Here is a 20765-nt window from a genome sequence, read left to right as displayed (position 1 = left end):
CACACCGGCACTCTAGGCTGGTGCTAATCTTATCTAATGACTCCAGAACTCATTCTAAAGATCTCACAAGGTCTCACCTGGTGGTTTGTTATAAAATACTGGCGTGGGGTTGACTTTTGCGGAGCACTCGTCAGACTGAGCAAAATCCTCCTCCTGTGACTGGCTGAAGTAGCCTTCACTCGCCTGTCCGAAAACAGTAAAACACATAAACGCTCAAGTCTCCATCCAAACATAATTCCGGCTCCAGGCACAATTCAGGCTTCAGTGAGCAACAACCTATTCTCTCACAGGTTAATGAACTGCCTCACGCCTTGCTGCCCTGCTTGTCTTTGCTGAGCACAAAGACAGCTCCATCATTACAGAATATGGTTTGTTGCCATCTAGTGGCAAAGTAAATAAATGCTCTAATCCATCCAGGAGATACACAGAGCAGAAGAGCAAACTCTGAAGAAGGAACATATCTACTGCTGTAGGAGAAGAAAACCTTGGAATATAATACCTCTGCTTCTGCGTCGGTCAACTCTAGAGTCTACGGCGTAGCCTGCACAAGTGGCCTACACCGTTGTAAGCGTAAATACTTGTGCATAGATGTGTCTGTGGTGCTCTGCAGCCAAAACAGTAGTCTAGCAAAAAGGGGGGGTGGGCACTGTGTTAAATCTATTGACAACGAAACAACGAAGACTGAAACTGAGTGGATTATGTTGGAGTTGGAGCAAAATAGCTGTTGTTCATTTTTACTACAATGTCTGCATTGAAAGTGATGGTGTCAGAGCGATGGCATCGGAGCGGTGACGTCGGAGTATGGCCGCTGAACCGAGGAGGGCAAATTTTCTGTGCTTTCCATGTCTCTCAGTGGCTGGACAAGGAAATGCAGGTAGATTTAATGATTTGGTTCGTCATGTTAGAACCTTTATCTCACATTAAATTTCAAAGAAGCGATGCTACCAAGCAGACCAATTCAGTTGTCGAGGTCTGCATCGCTGCAACGCATAGTTACATTTCTGGCGAGGTACGCGAGTTAAGTGTAGATTCAATGCAGAAGCATGAATTGGCCTTCACATTCACATAGTTAGCAATTAGTTTGTTCACTGCACTGACCTGAGTTCCTTCTTTGAGCAGCGTGTCTCCGTTGGTTATCAGAAGTTGGCTGTCGTCCAGCTCCTGGCTGTCGGTGCCTGAGGCATGCTGCAGAGCCTGCTGGTAGCTCAGGGTCATCTGGTGGGGCCCGGCCACATCCACCAGGCTGGAGGGGTCATCCTCGGGCCCGGGGCAGAAAGTGGTGTCTGGTGTCTCGTCGAAGCTGAGCAGTGGCTGGGGCAGACTTGGGGACGAGGCGGCCTCCAGAGGCTCCTGGACATCGTCCATCAGGTCCATGATGTGAGTGGCCTGGGACGGGGCAGTGGCAGGTGCTGGGCCACTCTCCCACAGGTCCAGCAGGCTGTCCTCTGATGGGTCTGTGGAGCGAGTCTGAGGGGCCACGCTTTGAACAGGTTTGGTGGGGCCAGACTCCTGCACTGGTGATCGTTGGGGGGACTCTGGAGCTGCTGGAAATCACAGGACATTTATAAATTAGTTGGACATATATGGAAATATATGTTTTTTACAGAATCTAGAACATTTCTAGGATACCACCCAAAATAATGGTTACACTGTAGTATTTGGTTTATTTTCCTACATCTTGAGGCTTAGCTGATGGTGTTATAAAAGATATTTACTGGCATGTGTCCTTCCTGTTCTGATAATGAACAGTAATTTAAGTCCCAGCGGAGCACTTTACCACAGGACACCAAACTGTGCAGCCAGGGCACGCAAACAAGTGCTGAGAAAGCCAGTGAGCTGTGAAAGCAAATGAAGCCTTGGCAAACAAATGAGTCCCAGGCCGTGTCATTTAGGCCTGTTTGCTGGAGAGAGATGATCATGGAGGAGGGGAGCAATAACATCCTCCCAGCTGTGGAGCTTATTAAGCAGACTGGAGGCAGCTTCATATGTCCTGGAGAGTCTCCGCTAACTAATCAACCCTGCCCCAGGAGGTCTCCGTGAAATTTTCACATAAACTGCTTAAGCATTTAACATGTAAAGTACTTATGACGACTCATGATTATCCCGAGCAGCACAAATATCCGCTATTCCAGATATGGACGTCTATATCAGGATATTCTTTGACTTTTTTTTTTTTTCCTTGGCACTGAAAGGGATGATGTTGTCCTAGGGATTGGATCTCTGCTCCACCTCATTGTAGGCTTCAGTTCAGATTCTGGGTTATTGCCTTTTTATTGAAAAACAAACAATATCCAACCTCTACAAGCAGGAGGCAGTATGTTCCTGGGGACACGCAAAAATGGTGATGCTGAGAATGTAATATAGCATTTTGTTGATACAGCTGTTTTGCCACAGTTGGACCAAGTCAAAATAAGAGTAATATAACACTAGATTTGCACAGAAGGTTATCTTTTAGCAGTACAAAGGGACAGCGAGATGCTTGTCTCGTAGTAATGTCTGAACAGTATGATCTGTGTTACTGACACAATCCTGTTGCAAGAGAAAGCAAAGACATATGGTCAGTTTTCATGGATTTAAACCATGTTACTCTACGCCATCTCAAGAATAGACCCAGTTTAGGAAAATGTCCTTGCGGCATGGAATCTGTTTTTAGATTTTAGATGGAGTTGATTGGACAAGGCATGTTTGGTGTCTAAGGTTCTTTAGTACTTCTTTAGTTTTGCTCTGGAGCTAAACTGTGCGAGCACTTGGCCCAAATTCTACCAAATTGTCAACGAATACATCAACTGGTTCATGACACTAAAGCCGTTTTCACATATGAACTCTAGAAAATGTCCTTTCACACATGTAGCGTACAGCAGGAGATTTACGATGTCAGACGCCTTCTCACTACAGGAAATGTTGATTTGGTAGGCTTTCAAAAGGCCTATCAAAACACGTTCCTGCTTCCTGTGGCGCCACTGCAAACTCAATCCTGATCAACTATGGCATAAAGAGAAAACTGTGTGAATTCTTGTAAAGTACATCCCCCTGGTAAAGGGCCTTACCCCACTCTTTACAGCTGGTATCCTCTTTTTCTTCCTGTATGGCGATTTTGGGAATGGGCGTGGGGGACACAGCAGCCATGTTGCGCTCGGAGAGGCCTTCATCAGAGTCATCTGAGACATTAAAGGGAGAGTGAACTTTCAGTGCGAGGCTATGAGACAACAACAGCCCACCCACAAACACCCAGTGCACACGCACCAGTCACAATATTACCACAGCACTGAAGAGGATGATTACAAACAGTCTGCACAGCACACCAGCTATTCACGACAGCAGCAAGCCAGTGTATTCTCTGTCACGGTGTCTCCGGCCCTTTCCAGCCAGTGTTCCACACAGCACAATTTACATGTACCAGAAGGAAAAAAGACTTGGAAAAAAGCATGCAGGAAAGGCTACCGGAGAAGCGAAAGTAACAGCCGGAATGTGGGAAACTACTGATTTACTAATAGCAAATACACACTCACGAAATTAACATTCCAGTCATGCAGGTGCTGCCTCAGATAGCAGAAATGTGAGGATTTCCGAGTGACCTGAGTGCATCGCACAGCAGACCAAGGAGAAACACATTCCAATGGATCTGTTGCACTGATTCCTAACATGACATATGCAGTGATAAACTACACAGTCGACGGCAAATATCGCAGTTTTTACAGGGGAAAAAATGAGGTACTGTAATAGAGCCCTGTATTTCCAAAAGACTCAGTTAGTCTGATAAGTCTGCTTAAAAGAATACATGAAAGACAGACTGTCAGTGAGGAATACAAGGCTCTAAAAAATGAAATGATAATGGTAACAAGGTTCCTGAAGTGGTCATGCAAACAGACTAATCAGTGATGTTGATCTTCACAGAACAACCAGTCCAAAATCCATGATTTACTTCATGGTTGATGAAAAAAACACATTCATTAGTACTGGAATTACACTCCAACCAATCCTCTGCTGTAACACCCATGTACAGTTCATAGCCATGAGAACGTATATAACAGATGATGCATAACTGACCATGACAATGGAGCAATGAGCCACTCTCAGGAAAGGTGTTGACTAGAACTGGGCAATATGACGATATTTTAGCATACTGTGATAACAATATGCTTTTCTAAGCATATCAATGATACTGTTAGTGCTTAATAAACACTGATCAGTTGCAGGTTTCATAACAGTGTAATTAGACTGGTTTAATTAGATGAAGCAGATGTTGAATAAAAATCACTCTATTCAGTGCGGGAGAGTCGGTGATTACCTGTATTGTGATAAATATTGTGTATCGAGAAAAAAGTTAATATCGTGATATAGTATTTTTTCCATATCGCCCAGCCCTAGTGTTGACTATTACTCAATTCCACTGGAACTACCACTCCTACTTTACTTTTTAATATTATATTTTAGTATATAAGCATACAATAATAACCTATTATATGTAATATCATATGTAATAAGATGATTTATTCAATATTTCAAGTAATTATTCATAGTAATTTCTTGCTTTCATCACTAATCACTTCAAATATGAGATACTATAGATATCAATTCTATATGGCATTATCAGCTAATATGGAATAATCTGCAACTCTGTTTAACTCCAAGCAAAGTTATGGCATAACTACATTTTGGGAGGAGGAGTACACCCTGAACTCCTCTAGCTTCCAACTGGCCCATCAAGACCCTTATATACTTCCATTTTTCAGATCACTCATGACAAATGAACATCCAAAATCCAAAAATTTTCCATTATTTACAACGCCAATAAGTGGGGTCCACTCTCCCATTCCATCTCAGGATGTTGTCTGCACTAGCATCTCTTTCATTTATTTTATCCTGCTAAATAATTCAAACTACAACTGAAATGAACTGAGGCGCTGCAAGAGAACGACTCATTAACCTGAGTGAAAAGACACAGAAAGGGCGTTACTGAGTGTTACTGGGCGAGTTTACGTCACAGAGAACACAACATCGCCTGGTGAGCTCAGAGGACACCAGGTGAACTCCACAGAGGTCACAAACACAGTCAACAGTTACACAAGGCCCACAGTACAAACTCCAGAGAGCACGGAGAGCATGGATGCAGGCAAAGCTGCGCTACACACACACACTCACAGGTCAGGAGTACACAGGGGGAAGCGCAGGCAAGGGCCATCGCCATCCGTCGCAGGAAGCATGGCAGAAGGAGGGGAAGCCAGGGGGAACATTTGTGAGATTCAACAGGAAACTGGCCTCCCTGTTCTACCAAATCAACTTCTGATATCCAAGCATGGTGATGGGAAGTAACAAGAATTCCAGTCTTTGGAGAACTGATCCTTATGATGTACTGCTACCATGTTTTCCAAGTTATTTTAGTGTATGTTCTAATTTAACTGACTGCGAATTTGAGAAAAACAACAACTAGCCAACAGTGCACATGACGCATCATCCAATTATGTAGTCATTGCCGTAATATCAGGTTTAGTTAATTAATTAATTAACTAATATATTGTTTTACAACAGTAGGTCAATGAATAGGCATGAACATACTTTGGCAGACTTCCAGACTACAGAAATTCTGGACACTGCTTGGTCAAACTTTCTGTTTCTGAAAAGTTAAGTGAGTAGAAGACTTTCAACTTACCCCAAAAAGCCAACAGGCCTAATGTTGATGAATGTTGATTTTTTATATCAAATGTAAAAAGGAGCACTATGCAAAAGTGTAGGCACCCCCAAAAGATCTGATCTCTCAAATACCTTTTACCAAGGTCTCAGACATTAATTAGCTTGTTGCAATCTTCATTAGAAAAGGCCAGGTGATGCAAATTTGAAAGCCTTACTGGTGAATGGTGAAGGCCAAGTTGAGGTCTGGACCATGAAAATGTCAAAACCACTGACTTTGGACTGCACTGTTCTACTGTGCAGCAACACCTGCACAAATATACCCTTCATGGAAGTGAACCAGAAGGAAACCTTTCCTGTGTCCTTTAAACAAAAATAGAAGCCTTTTGCAAGGAAGAATGGGCGAAAATCCCCCACACAAGAACTGCAAGACTTGACACTTGCCAAAGGGAGTGGTTATTTTGAAACTGTAACAAATAGAAACAATACTCATCTGGCTTTAATATTACAGAAATGTGTATTGTCATTTGTATTATTATTACTTTGTGAAAATCAGGTCATGTTTTATGCACTTAGCTATTTACAGGAACGCAAATTTTGATCTGGGTTCCCAAACTTTTAAATGCCGCATTTTTGTATGTTTACGTTTCTCATTTTTTCACTGTAGAAATCAAAGTTTGTCTCTTTTTGAGGAACTGGTTGGCTAGCCATAGTACATGGTTTAAAACATAAAGTAAATCTGTGGTATTGCCCAGCACTAAACTGTAAACTACAAGCCACTACTGACCACAAGTCCATGATATCAGCTTCAAAAGGGAAAATTCAAAAGACAACTTCTCCACAAAGTACACAGCTCGAAGGACAACGAGTACAGCACACATATTCTGACTGGGAACCCTGGTGAAGATGGCAGTATGGATCAGATGGGGCTGTCGCAATGAGATGAAAGGCTCAAGATGTGAAGAAAGACTATTTCTAGGGGTAGTTCGTGCAGAAGAGGATTTGTAATAAGAGATATAAAAGCCTTCTGTCACAGGATCTTTCTAAAAAGCTGCCTTGACATTCCCGCTCTCAGATGTAAAAAAAGAAAAAGAAAACTGCACTTTCATCAGGAGCTGCCATCTGCAAGAACATCGCTCCAAAAAAGAGAAGGACCACAGAGAGCCTGCATTATCAAGGATAAGATGTACCACTATGGCTAGGCCTGGTTTGCAATGCCAGCTGCTAGGACTGCCCAAGCAGTTTCACGAGTCTAGTACACTTAGCTGTGGAGAGTTCTATTCTGGGAAAAAGGTATCCTAAAAATAAGCTGTCAGATCCACTTCAGTGTGCTGCAGCTACAGTGAACGCTTTAGAACAGTGGTCACCAACCCTGCACCTGGAGATCTACCGCTCTGCTGTTTTAGCTTCGTCCACCAGCCCTAATCCGGCTCCTTACTGCCTTCAGAATCCGTGATTAGCTGGGTGAGGTTAAGTGAGTTTTGGACTGGATATAGGGCTACAACACTGCAATGTTAGTGTGCTTACTATGGTGGAGGGTGCTTCGCCACCATAACTGCATATTTCTGCATATTTTACGTTTTTTACAAAAAGTACCTTGTACATGCTAAAGTTCCTTGTACATGCTAGCCTAATATATCCACTGTTCATAAGCTGTTTAATGTTCAAAGGCGAAACTATTTTGTGCAAAAAAAAGGTAAATTTTTTATTTTATTAATACGTTCTCACTCTTATCTTGCAATAAGTGGTGTAATTCTCTTGAAATTAAGTCAAATTTTTTACTTAATCTTTGTCAAAAAACTGATACCACTATAATTTCATAAGAATAAATAATTATATTTTATACATTATATACATATATATTATAATGTTTATTATGTGTATAATGTTGATTATAATACCTCATTTAACTTATAATTTAGATGTATGTTATCATGTTGCAATTACAGAAGAAAGTGCAAACATAAACCTGCCATAGGTTCGTAATGTAACTTATTATCTAATTAAATATGCATGAAAACTACGTAGTTGCCTTTGCATAGGTCAGCTTTATCAATATATTGCTGCTGTTTTTTTTTTTTACCTTTCTTTAATTATTATTTTTACCCCAATTTGCCTTCCCAATTTAGAAACACCAATTAGCCTAGCCATGCTTCCTCTGACAGTGCAGTCAGCCATCACCTCTTTTTGAACCGGCGCTGGTGCAGCATCACTGGGTAGCCAGCGTACTCATAGGAAAGCACCGGCTCCCCAAGTGGGGAGAAAGAAAGAGAGGCATCTATCCACCCAGAGAGAACACGGCCAATTGTGCTCTCTTAGGCTTCGACTGCAGATGGCAAGCAGCATGACCCGAAGCCATTGTTCTTCACATTGTGTCACAATTTTATGATGAATGGACCAATAGAAATGCTACATAATTTGAGTGTTTTTTTAGTATTTAGTATTTAGTATTTAGTGTTTTTTTTAGTATATTAAGAAAACCACGTCAGTATCTGTATCAAGTTATGGCACTGTAACAACAGAGCTACATCTGTGTGATCTTAAATGTTGATAATCAAAGAAATTAATTAATTAATAATAAAGTAAAACAATATATTATATTATGGTGGTAATATCACATATTGTGATGGTAAGACACCTAGACATGGCAATATGGAACAATTTCCACCACAACACAACTGCTGGAGGTGAAAACCACTGGAGGTAAATGTCCAGAAGGACGATTGGTGACCACTGCTTAAGGAAGCGAAGCAGTGGTGCTGGTGTGGAGTAAAGGGACCTTGGGGGACTTTGTGAGGAGGGAGGCTATACTGGCTAATGCCGGTGCTCCTGCGGCTGGTGAAGCTGCTCTCAGTGAGGTCCAGTACCTACCAGGTGGCCCTGGTTGCTGCTGCCGCCGCACATGGGGCGGAGTGCGAGGGGGGGGCGGACTGGGCTCACACGGACTGTGCTGCTGCCTCAAGAACGGACTGTCCAAGCGGCCTGGTAGACAGAAGACAGGACGCCCAGGGCAGGACACACCAACGGCCACACGAACACACACACAGAGCGACGTACACAAAGGAAGGGCCGGAAAAGGACAGACAAAAGGACAGACGTGGAGAACGACAAAAGGTTGGAGGGGTGGGGAGAGAGTTAGAATGAGTGAGGGGGAGTTGTTGGATTGTAACCGGTGGACCGGATTGATCGTTAATGAGGGTGGACGTAGGGTGACAGCGCAGTTGGTTAGTTGTCAGTGGGTTAGATGTTGAAGGCCGTTGAAGGATCATCAGAGGGATGTGGAATGCGGTAACAGAAACACAACCCAAAACGAATGATGAATTCAGAAACAAAAAGGGGTGGAATGAGGAGCGGATAAATAGGGAAATGTCGGGGAAAGGAAGAAAAAAAAGAGAAAGGGAGAGAAAGCTGTTAACGGGATGTCTTCACACCCTGCAGATATAATAGGCCTGTCAGACAGTCATGTGTGCACTTCTGCAGAGAGCTCTCCCCAGAGCTATGAAGTGATGGAGAGTTCAGAAGCTCAGAAAAAGATTGCCACTTTAACCCAAGAGAGACAGAAATGCATTCATGCCTGTGTTTAATAAAGGTATCAGGCTCCTGCAACTCCGGACTGCACAGAGGGATGTCACTGTTGTCCTACTATGGAGTCTGCTTTCAGATACAGCTTGTTTAAGTATGAGCTTTAAATCTTGTGATGAATCCTTCGGCCGAAAAAACTATTTACACAATATTAAGAACCAAGATTTGTGTCTTTAGTTTTGTACTGGAGCAACAAGGCTAATGTAGCTAATGAATAATGACAATTAGCCAATCAGCATTGTGCAAAAGGCGTAAACCATCACACACTTGCCACAAAACTGCTTTCTTAAGCAGTCTCAAATGGACTTACTCAGAATCCCGAATGAGAGAATGCGAGCCTCACCTTTGGATTTAATATTCAGCATTGCATTGGGGTACTGCATGATTTTAGGCACCTTTTGGTACCATTAAGAACCCGTTCTGTAACGTGCTGAGCTGAGCCCTGGACTCGCTGTTCACACAGTCACAGCATGTGACGTACTGTTATATATACTGCTTTCAACATAGCTAAAAACAGTAGCAGTTATTTCATGACGATGACTCATGATTGGTTCTAGGCTTAGAAAGCTGATGTGAAGCACAGTTTTATTTTCATACTCCCTCGTAGATGCTCTGTAGATGTACAATTTTACAAAAAGCTGTTTTTGCAGCTCAGTTTTCATATATGCATTTGGGGTGTGTGAAACATTACCAGTATATGCATATTACATTCATGTTTTTATGATAAGGGGCCCTTTAGCCCTTTATATTTGAGCATCTGTATATAATCTGCAGGGGACCCTCAAAATACAGTGTGGCTGACTGTCCAGCTCAAACACCCCCACTAAATCTGGTAATTAACTCATGTTAAATTGGTCCGCCGTCTATTTTGGAAATATATTTGAGATAACAATTCAACATCCGCTGATCATCCATAACATTAGTGCCACCTGCCTCATACTGAGAAGGTCCCCCTTGTGGCAGCACAACACATCTGCGCATTTGAGACATGGACTCCAACCAAGACCTCTGAGGGTGTCCTGTGGTATCTGACTCTGGCGGACTCTATGGATCTCATCAATGAGCCTCTGTCGCCAGTTCACCAGTTGCCCTTTCCTGGATCACTTTTGTTAGGTACTGACCACTGCATCCCAGAAAAGCCCCATAGAGGAGATGTTCTGACCCAGTTGTGTAGACATCACAATTTCATTCTTGTCTAAGTGGCTCAGATTCTTCACAGACTGTTCACTTGCTGCCTAATTTAGCCACCCCATGACCCCCCGATGCCACTGTAGATGAAGATAATCAATGCTTTTCACTTCACCTGTAAGTGGTTCTAATGGCATTGCTGATGGGTGTGTGTGTGATGACTTATGCACACAGTTGGCACAATGCTAACTGTTGGTTGTAAGCATCCATTCCTTGCTAGCTACATTAGCCCTCAGTGCAAAAATGAAGAATCAAGCATATCTTGGCTGATGGACCTCCACTAGGGGTAAGAGGAATGTTATGCAAATTCATTTTTCACCAAAATACTCCTTTAAATGAATGTCACACCTCTGACACTCACAAAAAAGTGTTAGCTATCTTTTCATTTGCCTCCTTGCCGTCTTCCAGTACGTGAAATCTGCTCTGAATAGCCAGAGTGAGGATTCCCTCTACACACAGGCAGATGGTCTCTCCACTGGTTGTTTAATTCACAATAAACGGACAGATTGAGACTGGGACAAGTGGCAGGACAAACAGAGGCTCTAAGTACCAGTTTAGCATCCCCTCCCCTCCCTCTTCCCTTCACTCCCTGCTGCCTTACCAGTCCTGTGAGTGGCGACGGGTGAGGTGTCCACACTGCTGGCCACAGCCTTTTCTCTTTGCTTGAAGTACTCCCGTGGGTTGCTCGTCCGCTGGGCGATGATGGCAGCGGCCTCCTATCAACACGTTAACATGGTCAGAAGCGCTGGCACGTATAAAACACGTCAGAACTAACACCAACAGAGAATCTCCATTGAAATTGATTGGCAGTAGAATGGTCACCATGCACAATGCCAAGTATTAGCTTGAGTGGTGTAAAGCTCTAAATAAATGGACATGTTCTCTCTGAATCATCTTTGGGATGCCATTTGTGATCCTGAACTCCATATTGATTTCAGAAGAAATGCAACCAGTAGTGTAATAGGTGTATTTCCATGTTGGCATCTTCCCCCATTGTAATGTGTAGAAAAGTATCCTTCAAGGGTCATTATCGATTATGGATCAGTTCCTCAAAAGCATCTCAGTGTTAAGATCATCATAACTGCTACATAGTGTACAGTGTGACTGAACAACCGTCATCTTTGTGCTAAGATGCTTTCGGTAACCAAGGCTCAACACACCTGTCACATATGTTATATCAGATGCCTGCACTGAGTAATGGGGTGAGTGTCATTCTAGTTACCCAGAAGGAGCGAAGCCAATTGGACTCTTGGCAGATGGTAATTGTGAGCGATCGTGACAGTCATATTTTGCTTTTCAACACACTGCAACCTACAACTATGTTGCAGATGCTTATGATGTGTGGTGTGTCAGTTCCCTGGCAGCTCTGTTTTAGTCTGGACAACTAGAGCAGAAACACTCTTTGTATTGTAAAAGCAAACCTACCGCTGTCAGAATGCCACTTTCGTACACGGCCATACTCCAGAAACAGTACGAGGAATCCCACTGACCCACATGCAAAGCCCAGAAGACTTTCTGCCACCACAATACCATTCTGACCTACATCTGAGCTAGATGTGAAGTCTCATCGCTTGCATTCACAGGGGCTTGCCCCGGACTTAGTAGTAAAGGTGTAATTCTCAATGTAGCGACACCTCCAGAGTCTCTGGAATTCTCAAATCAACCCACCTCGACCTCTGTCTCCTTTTTCTCCAGAGAGGGGTCCTCATAGCTGGGTTCTGTCTGAAGAGAGAGAGAGAAAAAAAAACTACTGTCAATTCCCAGAAGGGGGCAGCAAAGAGTAGAGTTTCCTCAATGTGCAGTTTGGTGAGTTCTCCATCCACCATAGTTAACATGTTAACAGTTCTCAAGATTCTGATCTTCACCGTTCTTACCAACTTCTGAAAGGTATCTAAAAGACTTAGAAATAGTTACCCCAAAAAATGTATCCTCTAAAATGACCATATCTATCTGCAACATGTTCCAATAAAGAAGTCAAACCTAGTATGCAAAGCATACACACTCTTACAATCAAGGGCTGATTCTTTGACTTCTCTTTGGCCTCCTCTTCCTCTTGCAGTTTCTTCCTGTGAAGTATAAACACACCAAAAGATGGTTACAATAAAAGTCAATGGAGAGAGATAGACCCAGAGTGTTTTCGTTCTTACCTGTGTTCCTCAATCTGCCTCTCCCTCTCACGGTATCTCTTCTCTCTTTCCTCTTGCTCCTTCCTCTCCAGTTCCATCCGCTCCTCTTCGAAACGCTGCCGCTCCTCTGCTGCCTTCTTTCTCTCCTCCTCCTTCCTCATCTCTTCTTCCCGCTGTCAGAAAGGCAGTAAACAGTGCTGAAGACCTACCTACAATTTAACTACCAAGTAGTCATAATGGCATGAAAAAGCTATACTATTTAATAAACCATGTAGACAAATGCTATGATAGTATACAATTACTACAGTGCAGCCACAATGCTAGAGTAGTATCTGTAATCGGTAGTAATATTAGTACTATCTAGCTATTTAGCTATCAGTATGCCATTTAGCTATCACATAGCCACTCAGCTATAATGTCTGTATTATTTACCTACCATGTAGCCACAATACTATAATGGATGCAGTATTTAGCTGCCATACAGCCACATGTAGCCAAAATGTTTGCATAATATCTGTACAATTAAGCTAACAGTAGCCACAGTGCTACTGTAATATCTGCACTGCAATGTTATTGTAATTTCTGCACTATTTAGCTACCATGTAGCCACAATGCTATAATATATTTACTATTTAGCTAGCCACTAAGCTATAATAATAATAGGTATTCAGGTCCCATGTAGCCACACTATTATACTAGATGCAGTATTTAGCTGCTGTATAGCCACATGCAGCCACAGTCCTACTGTAATTTTGGCACTATTTAACTACCATATAGCCACACAGCTATTGTAATATCTGTATTATTAAGCTATCATGTAGCCACAATGCTATAATAATATATGTATTATTTAGCTTCCATGAAGCCACAGTGCTATAATAACATCTGTATTATTAAGCTACTATGTAGCCACAATGCTATTGTAATTTCTGCACTATTTAGCTTCCATGTAGCCACAATGCTATAATAATATCTGTATTATTTAGCTTCCATGTAGCCACAGTGCTACTGTAATATCAGCATAATTTAGCTACCATGTAGCCACAGTGCTACTGTAATATCAGCATAATTTAGCTACCATGTAGCCACAGTGCTACTGTAATATCAGCATAATTTAGCTACCATGTAGCCACAGTGCTACTGTAATATCAGCATAATTTAGCTACCATGTAGCCACAATGCTATAATAACATCTGTATAATTTAGCTCCCATGTAGCCACAATGCTATGATAACATCTGTATAATTTAGCTCCCATGTAGCCACAGTGCTATAATAACATCTGTATAATTTAGCTCCCATGTAGCCACAGTGCTATAATAACATCTGTATAATTTAGCTCCCATGTAGCCACAGTGCTATAATAACATCTGTATAATTTAGCTCCCATGTAGCCACAGTGCTATAATAACATCTGTATAATTTAGCTCCCATGTAGCCACAGTCCTATAATAACATCTGTATTATTAAGTTACCATATAGCCACAATGCTATTGTAATTTCTGCACTATTTAGCTTCCATGTAGCCACAATGCTATGATAACATCTGTATAATTTAGCTCCCATGTAGCCACAGTGCTATAATAACATCTGTATAATTTAGCTACCATGTAGCCACAATGCTATAATAACATCTGTATAATTTAGCTCCCATGTAGCCACAATGCTATGATAACATCTGTATAATTTAGCTCCCATGTAGCCACAGTGCTATAATAACATCTGTATAATTTAGCTCCCATGTAGCCACAGTGCTATAATAACATCTGTATAATTTAGCTCCCATGTAGCCACAGTCCTATAATAACATCTGTATTATTAAGCTACCATATAGCCACAATGCTATTGTAATTTCTGCACTATTTAGCTTCCATGTAGCCACAGTGCTATAATAACATCTGTATAATTTAGCTTCCATGAAGCCACAGTGCTATAATAACATCTGTATTATTAAGCTACCATATAGCCACAATGCTATTGTAATTTCTGCACTATTTAACTTCCATGTAGCCACAATGCTATAATAACATCTGTATTATTAAGCTACCATATAGCCACAATGCTATTGTAATTTCTGCACTATTTAGCTTCCATGTAGCCACAATGCTATAATAATATCTGTATTATTTAGCTTCCATGTAGCCACAGTGCTACTGTAATATCAGCATAATTTAGCTACCATGTAGCCACAGTGCTACTGTAATATCAGCATAATTTAGCTACCATGTAGCCACAATGCTATAATAATATCTGTATTATTTAGCTACCATGTAGCCACAATGCTATAATAACATCTGTATAATTTAGCTACCATGTAGCCACAATGCTATAATAACATCTGTATAATTTAGCAACCATGTAGCCACAATGCTATAATAACATCTGTATAATTTAGCTCCCATGTAGCCACAGTGCTATAATAACATCTGTATAATTTAGCTCCCATGTAGCCACAATGCTTATATATACACTCTATCACACGATTGGGTACTAACCAGGAATCAGATTTTGTCATTTACCTCAGGGGGAGAGCTGTACTCTCTTCCTTAAATATCTTATAATCAGTGCAAATCACTAATATAGGCCACCAGCTTCAGAGCCTTCATCTAGTTGTATTTGGCCACATCTACTGACACTATTATTGGTAATTATCTTACGAGGCCAAAATTATCTTATAGGGCTCTAAAAATCCACCGCAGACACACTTTGAAACGTGATGAATGGCCCCTCTCTGAAATAAGCACTGCCTCATTAGCACTAACGCCAGAACAAAGAGATCAATGAGCAGGTTAGGGCGCAGTGGGCTAGCGCCGGGCCGTGGCGCGATTCAGATCTCTGGTTTATTTAGAGTTCCTCCTCGGGTCAAGCTTGCTTGCGTCAGCAGCTGTGGCAGAATCACATCTCTACCTTGGCCTGTTCCCAGAACTCCTCACGATTGATCTTCTTCATCTCGAACTCCGCGTTCGTCTTCTGGTAGGTGGTGCCCTGAGGGGAGGGGAGGAGAGGAAAGGGAAATGTGTGAGCAACAACTAATTGGAAGCACAGCGCCAACGGACAGCCATGTTACTCCAAGTGAGGCACTGCCGGGACAGTTTGTCTGTTCTGTCTAATGTGAAAACTGCACGAGAACACACATCGAGCACTGAAGTAAACAGCTGTCTGGTAATTACATGATAGGCTTACACCAGAGCACATTCTGGTGTTCTATACTTCTTAGTCAACAGTAAGTTACGCAACGCTATTGTATGAGCCAAAGAGCAAGCTGAATGAATTGGACTTTCTGTGGACTGCCAAAGTTGGGTTGCGCCGTGCACTGAAGTGGTGCATTGAATTGATTGTGTACATCATTTCCACATGAAGAAAAACGTGGATGTCTGTTTTTTGGTTTACTATGTTAGCCTTAAATGTGCCAAGTAGAATGTCACTTGGTATACATGAATAATAAAAGTTTGGTACATGGTACGTGTCTTCATTAAAAGAAAAATTGCACATGGCTGGCTGGAAAAATAGGGCTGGACAATGAGTCAGAAACCCCAAACCCAATTTCACACAAACTGACATTAACCTAGCTCACTAGCGAAACACCGTACAGTCTAAGTCAGAGAGCAATGTGGTGCAATGGCCTCATCAGGAGTGTGTCGTCTGTTTTTTTTATACAATCTTTGCCACGGTTGTGCTTCAATGACACTGTAGAGCAACGTGTCACCAGGTACCTGGACTAGGCTAAAAGCTAACCCTAGCCCATCAGCTTTACCATCTCTACAGCTACATCATTTCCACATGAAGAAAAATGTGGATGTCTGTTTTTTGGTTTACTATGTTAGCCTTAAATGTATAAATACTGCTTAGCTATCATGTAGCCACAGTGTAATGCTAAAAACCAACATATAACCACTGCTAAAATGCTTATATATACACTCTTTCACACTATCACACGATTGGGTACTAACCAGGAATCAGATCAGCATTGAATTGAATTGACCACACTGAGAGGATAGTAGCATTATCTAGTAAGACTTGGGTGTAATTACCTAACACCGTACCGTACTTGTTACAGTGCTTAAAGCAAAGATACGCAATGCGATGCGTTGCTATACTATGCTATGTTATGTTACACTATGTGGCTTCCCCAAGGTGCCTTGCTGTAAACCAGCCAACCTGAGCAGAGCTCATTAAATTATTCACGAGAATATCAGCTTGTTTCATTAGCCAGGCTAAATAACAGGGTTGTAAATAGGCGTGTAGAAGCTTATCCGGGCGATTCTCGCTCCAACTATAAGGCGTATGGCCCGGATGCGCTTCTATATACAGCTGCTGACATCAGAGAACAATGTAACATACATAATAAATGCATTTTGACACCTTTAACTGTGCTGATGAAATCACAGATTAACCTGAAAGGACCTAAACAATGGAATCATGTGGAATTCAGTGCACCGCTGCTTCAGGCAGACTTAATCTCAGCTGACTCGGTTCAGAGATCTACACTCATTAACTGAAGGACCGTCACATGGACAGAGGCCACACTGATATGTCGGACAAACAGGCGGAAGAAGCTGGACTGCTTTAGACGTGAATGAGTCACTTCTGTTTGGCCGGCCACAGAAAGGACCATTGTTTCAGTTCCTCCCGGACTAACAATACGGCTCGAAGTGGGGGGCCAGCTCGAGCACTTCCTTTTAAAAGCAGCAACAAGCCTGAGCCCTTGTGTCACACTTCACACTCATAGAGGTCCTTTCACAGACAACTAGGTTTGACCTCTGGCCAGCAGAGACAGCAAGCATTTACACACTCACACACACAGCTTTGTTTTTCTATAGTTTCAGGACATAGACATGTCCCATATATATTGTATATAAGCAACTAACCCTGTATAACTATAATATGCTTAATGTGCTGTATATACAGTACTGTGCAAAGGTCCTAAAGCACTTATCTGAGCAGTAGGTGTGTTTATGCTTGTTTATGCACTATATAGCATTATAGCACATTAATACAGACAATATAAAAGTAAAACAACAGTCATTTCTCATGCAGTTGAGATGCTACAAGCTTCCAGGTTCCTGATTTCTCTGTAAACTCCAGTCTAAACCTAGCTCTAACCTCAGCAACATACAAAAATACATATTTTCTCCATATTTGTTAAATAATGAAATACTCAAGCTTTTGTAAAAGCACATTACAAAGTCAGGACATGTTGTTGGTGCTGACACACAAGATTAGCCCTGTTTTTCTCTTTCACACACACACACACACACACACACAAATGATTCCCTCCCCAGTCACGCACAACATTCTCTGCGTTCTCCTCATCCCTCATTCGCAGGCGGCTCATGACTGGGCTGGCCACCGGGACCGTCCCATTGGTCAGTCTCTGTCCGATGGCTGAGGGGTCTATGTCATCCATGCTGCTGGCGTTGATGATGACGTCAACTCCCTGGAGGGACAAACAGAGTAAAGAGATAGAGAGATAGAGAGACAGAGAGAGAAAGAGAGAGAGGGAAAGAGAGAGCATCACCACTGCTGCCAAAGCATGTAACCCAGGGCAACCCTCCTGTGAATAGGGAGGACTTTGTAAGTGTGTGTATGGCACAGTGGGGTTGTGGGAAGAGCATGTTAATGCTAAAGCTACAGACTTCACAGAGGACTTCAAAGTCTGAGGCGGAGGATTAAAGGAGAAACAGGTGAATTCGGGGGTCTCTGGCACTCATGAATAAACATGAATATGGATGTCCAGCCCACTGAAAGACGGAGCGATCAACACACCTGCAAAGCAAAGCTGCAGCTCAGATTAAGCTCATGGATGCTTTTATAGACATTTAGAAACTGAAAATGAATGAACATGAGGTCCTATATCGGCACATTTTAGCTGGGCATAAATAACAGTCTAGTTTTGTTTTTGATGGTCTAAATGTGATGTGTTTGTTTTTTTTCCAAGCTGAACCCATGATCCCTGGGTTTCTTATTCAGCGATTAGTCCTAAAGTAGAAAACATGTTTCGCCAATTTTGTGGCGTCTCACAGGGTTCTGTTTTTAATGAAACTGAGGATAACTGTGTGAATCGTGGGCCTACGCACAAGGATTTAAGGGGAAAACCAGTGTACTTTTTACTGTGTCTGTAGGACTAATACATGCAAATGGACCTGGTTGAGCTGTACAAAAAAATTAATAATGATAGAATGATGTGAAGATGCCATGATGGACCTTTGCAAGCTTGTTATTATTTTTATTGTAACCCAATTTTCACCCTCTTTATAAGTCATTTCCAGTTTCCACCCAGTTACTAGGACTCCTTAACGATGCCACTAATGCAACACCACTGGACAGTTGAACACGTTTGGAGGAGAGTGCTAACTGCTAGTTCTGTTACATCAGCTAACAAACACCGGCAGTGGCTTAGGAAAGCCCGTCTTATCCACCCAGAGAGAGCGAGGCCAACTGTGCTCTCTGGGACCTCTGGTCAAAGATGGCTGTGGTATCTGTGGTATCACTTGGCACTTAACTGGGCATCTTTCAATGATGGTGCCAGTGCTTAGGTAGCTGTACCACTCGGGAACCCCCCTTGTGCAAAAGGTCTTCTCCATGTTCCCCCATCTTGCCTAATAGCTTTGCTAGAGACCTTATGCAGTCACAACACTGATGATCCTGATCACTTCAATGCGAGCAGATGTACAGTGGCCAGCCAAACCTCAATGGGGTCAATGGGGAGGAGCCGCATTTGATTGGCTGTAGCCGTTGCCATATTTGTCTTACTTGTTGGGAAGTAGGTGGATGTAATCAGTAAACAGCACAAATTAATGGTGCTGTCTGCTTACAAATGACCTATACTATGATCCACTACTGATTAGAGAATCATATGTATCACAGCCATGATGAAGTGAAAACAGGCCTAGCCTCCATAAGTAGACAGTATTGACTGGGGAAACGAGGAGTGAATGGTACAACCGTCCTGACATAGCATATCACATAACACTTTTATTAAGTGAGCTAAACTTCATTAAAGTTGACGCAGGTCCTTTAAAACAATTGGGTCTTTAAAAAAAGCTGTTGTGGATTCCCCCCTACGTTCCACAATCAGTGTCCTGCACACAAACTCACGCAGCAGCCTTTACCGCCTCTCCAGCTCCTTATCCCATTCTTCTTTCCCTCTAATCTCCTGATTTCTCTACCTCTGCTCATCCATTCTCTCTGTCTACCCTCTCTCCCACCCACGCGCCCCCGGCTGAAGAGATGAAGCGCATAAAAGGGCCGAACAGGCCGCCGCTCGGCTTTGCTGCGACCGCCAGACACCTCCGCCGCAATCACCCTGAAGAGAGGCGCGTTAGTCATCCACAAGCGTTCGCCGCCACGTACTACAGCTGTTAGGTACCATGGTCTCCCCTCTCATACACATGCACTCTTTGAGGTCCACCCACAGGCTCCAGGAATTTACTCAGCTGCAAAAGCACAACTCAGAGATTTAAAAGACGGCTGAGTAATAATGGAATCATGCTGGCAAACTGTGCTTAGCTGAAAGTGCTACAGTGGCAAAAAAAAAAAAAAAAAGAATGTAAAGAGCGGTGGCTGTTATGTCAATTTCCAGACGTGTTAGCGAAAAAACATGGTGAGACCAAGGTGGATATGAATAGAAGCGAAAAAAGGAGCACAATGAACTACTACAAATATGCGAGCATTATCTACAGCTACTTTCACAGAAGACACACAAGATCACAGTCCTTAAATGTGGCCTGGAATATACATTCACATTTACATTTATGGTATTTGGCTGATGCTCTTATCCAGAATCATTTTTGCCCAAAAATACTTGCCCTTGTTTACACCTGGTCACTTAATAATAATTTCATAATCCAACTTGTCATAACACTAATATGAGGGGTGTACAGTCCAACCAAACACTGTTAGGTTAAGTCTCCGGTGCAGAATAAGTAGAACATGATGTAATAGTGCAAGGACAATAGACAAAACACAAGACAGGGTGCATGGACAATAAGTACAAAGACAATAAATACAATAAATACAATAAACACAAAAACATACAGATTTTGCATGTGTATGTGCAAAGGTGTGCAAAAGGATGGGTGAAAAAGGTCCAAACTAAGTTACTATACTACTATACTTGTTGTGTGTAAATGAAGTTATGGTTTAGGTGAGAGAAGAGAACACAGCTTATGTACAGCCATTTGTATGTATAGCCATTTAAGACTCATTTATTTTCACTCAAACCACTACAGGAGGTGATCTG

General features: G+C 42.2%; 1 protein-coding gene across 6 annotated transcripts in view; it reads right to left on the bottom strand.

The window, feature by feature from the left end:
* The window catches only part of dbn1 (drebrin 1), an 83922-nt gene that overhangs the window by 3350 nt on the left and 59807 nt on the right, over window positions 1-20765 (bottom strand). For 2 of the 6 annotated variants that reach the window (XM_072662256.1, XM_072662260.1), the window contains exons 5-14: window positions 17814-17960; window positions 15431-15508; window positions 12546-12697; window positions 12407-12464; window positions 12067-12120; window positions 11000-11114; window positions 8500-8610; window positions 3048-3143; window positions 1099-1541; window positions 78-183 (exon numbers count right to left, since the gene is read on the bottom strand). In XM_072662256.1, the coding sequence (XP_072518357.1) occupies window positions 78-183; window positions 1099-1541; window positions 3048-3143; window positions 8500-8610; window positions 11000-11114; window positions 12067-12120; window positions 12407-12464; window positions 12546-12697; window positions 15431-15508; window positions 17814-17960 (1360 nt within the window). Of the gene's footprint in view, window positions 1-77; window positions 184-1098; window positions 1545-3047; window positions 3159-8499; window positions 8611-10999; window positions 11115-12066; window positions 12121-12406; window positions 12465-12545; window positions 12698-15430; window positions 15509-17813; window positions 17961-20765 lie in introns of all 6 variants that reach the window. The other 4 variants (XM_072662255.1, XM_072662257.1, XM_072662259.1 and 1 more) reach the window with 3 other exon arrangements.

Source organism: Salminus brasiliensis, chromosome 18, assembly GCF_030463535.1.
Source record: "Salminus brasiliensis chromosome 18, fSalBra1.hap2, whole genome shotgun sequence".
In the NCBI taxonomy this organism is placed as follows: Eukaryota; Metazoa; Chordata; class Actinopteri; order Characiformes; family Bryconidae; genus Salminus; species Salminus brasiliensis.
This window is presented reverse-complemented; position numbering and strand designations above follow the sequence as displayed.